At 29.3% G+C, this 2,760-nt stretch overlaps 1 protein-coding gene across 1 annotated transcript in view; it reads right to left on the reverse strand.

The window, feature by feature from the left end:
* Positions 1 to 1,029, reverse strand: part of LOC109339264 (ferric reduction oxidase 2-like) — a 5,003-nt gene extending 3,974 nt beyond the window's left edge. The window contains exons 1-3 of the mRNA XM_019576677.1: positions 607 to 1,029; positions 395 to 497; positions 103 to 300 (exon numbers count right to left, since the gene is read on the reverse strand). Of these exons, the coding sequence (XP_019432222.1) occupies positions 103 to 300; positions 395 to 497; positions 607 to 808 (503 nt within the window). The 5' untranslated portion in view covers positions 809 to 1,029. The remainder of the gene's footprint in view (positions 1 to 102; positions 301 to 394; positions 498 to 606) is intronic.
* Positions 1,030 to 2,760: the final 1,731 nt, after the last annotated feature.

The following is a 2,760-nucleotide window of genomic DNA, read 5'->3' on the forward strand; positions in this document are numbered from 1 at the left end:
TATGATATTGTTGTGGAAACTCTTAAAAAATACAATATTAAGATTGCAATTGTGATAATGGAGTACAATTTAAAACACCGAGTTTGATATAAAATATCTTACATTTTTTCGCCATCTTTTGCTGCTAATTGCGGTGTGATTGTGGCAAAACCATTGTGTAAGTATGTTGCAAAGGACCAAATAATGAGTGCTATGAACATTAGCAAGAACGCTAATTGTGTGCCAGACACAATGCCAAGAGGGCCTTTTACAAGTATTGGACGTTTGAGTATGGCTACATCAAGTTTCGTGACATTATAGCTGATGATGTAGAAAAGTAGAGAATATTATATAAGCCAAATTAACTAAAGATGAGTAAGCGGAAAATTCGTTTAAGGGATAAAAGAAATGTTACCTTTCCAAGTTGGAATCATTTGATTTTTTGGCTATGTGGAGATAGACACATCCCAAAACAGACATGAGTAAGACAGGTGAAGTGTAAATAAGAAATGATGCACCTGTAATATAAGAAGACCATATGGATATTAATTATTAGAATAAATAAAATGAAGGAAATAACTCAAGGTCAAGCACAAAGTGAAATATATAATTGAATAAAAAAGAGACCTTCTGTTCCATAATATGTAGAGTTAATCTTTGTTCCGAGTTTAGGCAACCATTTTTCTCTATTAGTATTTGTGGGGAGCATTATCCAAATGAAAATCCAGCCCACAAACACAATCAAAAACAATATTTTTATTGCATATTGAACCCTCCCATATTTTTCTTGAGAAGGTGATCTTTTTAATGTTTCTTCTTGATCGGCCATCTTTTCTTTTCTTTTTGCTTCCTTGTACCCTCAATCAAGTCTAGAGAGATAATGGGAAAGAAGCAAGTTTGTTTGGAGAAAAGAAAAGACTCCAATGATTAGATTATGATTGGAACTTGAGTATTTATAGTTCAAGATTTGTCATAACGGGAACAAATATATAGTATTATATACTAATAGATATTATAAGGACAAAGACACATGGATGGGGAAATATAAACAAAAACAAAAAAGCATGGTTCATATCCCGCTGCTACAGTGTTTGGAATGTATAGTTCTAATTTTTGATTCAGATTAACAATTGTCTTGTCTCATAATAGAGTTGACATTATTTGAAGGTCATGCATTGTAATTAGAGTTGTGAATAATGCCAAGTGAAACTTATACGCGAGTATATAAAGTTGCCAACTCAGAATTTAATTAATTCACAACTTCTACATCCTACCCCACCTATAAAATAACTAACATTGATTTAATTGAAAATTATACTTATCGGTGTAAGTGGTTATGATTTAAATCGTGAAATTCGTGGAACCGAACCCGAACACGAAATGTGGATCGATTCAGTTTGGTTATTTTTTAATAAACCATTTATGTTCAGTTTGGTTCATAGTTTTAGAAATTTAGGAATCATTGGAACCGAACCACATATTAAGAAAATAGATACTAGAAAATTCTTTAAGCAATTTTAATTTATGGCTTAAATTATCAATTTTATGTGAATTGTAGTGTTATATATGCTACTATATTATTATTATGCTAGTGTTATATATATTACAACTTACTAAATTCCTATATATATAGGGAGCTACTCACGAAAGAAAAATGCGTTATTGTGAGAAATGAGAACACTTAATATATACATGCACATGACTATCATGTGACCAATAACTAACTTTTAATCCTAACCATTAATGATTGGTTGTAAGGCCCATATTTATTTTTTTCACAATTTTTATATGAGAATTGTTCTCACTTAAGTAGTTAATAGGGATATGTTTACACTTATCTTAAGTTACACTAGTTATACCCAATCTCAGCTATTCATTTTCTTATATCTAATGAATCAAATGGGTGAGTGCAATAAGTGATGAGAGAGCAAAAGAGAAATCTTAAATAACTTTTAAGTTTGACTCATTTGGTCCGTTGAAACTAACATATACCATAAATTGCTATACACATATTGCTATATATGTTACTAATCGTAATTGTAATGTTATATATGTTACTAGTTGATATATATGCTACTAAATTGTTACGTATGTTACTAATCATGAATTATATTGTTATATATGTTATTATTGGTATATATGTTACTAATTCTAAATTGTACCATTGTTTTTTTCTTCCTAAATTACATAGTTGTTATATATATTACTAATAAGTAATTACGAGTTTCATTTCTTTACTGATAATAGTAATAGTAATATTTTTTTCATTTTATGGACAAACAATATCTCTTGCAATAAATTTTGAACTTTCAATTAATGCAAAAAATAATTAAAAAAATCAAGAAAACCACGGAACCAAACTGAATCATTCATTAGTGATTTGGTTTGGTTCGGTTCGGTTCTTGCAGTAAAATTTACGATTAATAGAGATGAACCGAATCATGTATTTGTTTTCGGTTCGGTGACAGAATTGTACCAAAAACCACAAAACCAAACTTTTACACTCCTTATACTTGCTTATTTTGATATAATATCATCACATTATTCATCCTTCACTTCTATACTTTTGCTAATATAAAATATGACCCTATGATATTACATAGAATGCCTGCACGTTTGAAACTTTATTAAGGACTGCTGTGTTTTAAGAGTGTGGTTGATAAAATGTAAGGTGTCAAAATTACCTTATCATAGGGATAATTTAACACCTTATAATTCTAAATATTTAATTTATATAGTCGTAATTGGAATTTTGATGACAATTTGTACTAATCCTTCTAT

The sequence above is a fragment of the Lupinus angustifolius genome, unplaced genomic scaffold (assembly GCF_001865875.1).
Source record: "Lupinus angustifolius cultivar Tanjil unplaced genomic scaffold, LupAngTanjil_v1.0 Scaffold_65_32, whole genome shotgun sequence".
Taxonomy (NCBI): domain Eukaryota; kingdom Viridiplantae; phylum Streptophyta; class Magnoliopsida; order Fabales; family Fabaceae; genus Lupinus; species Lupinus angustifolius.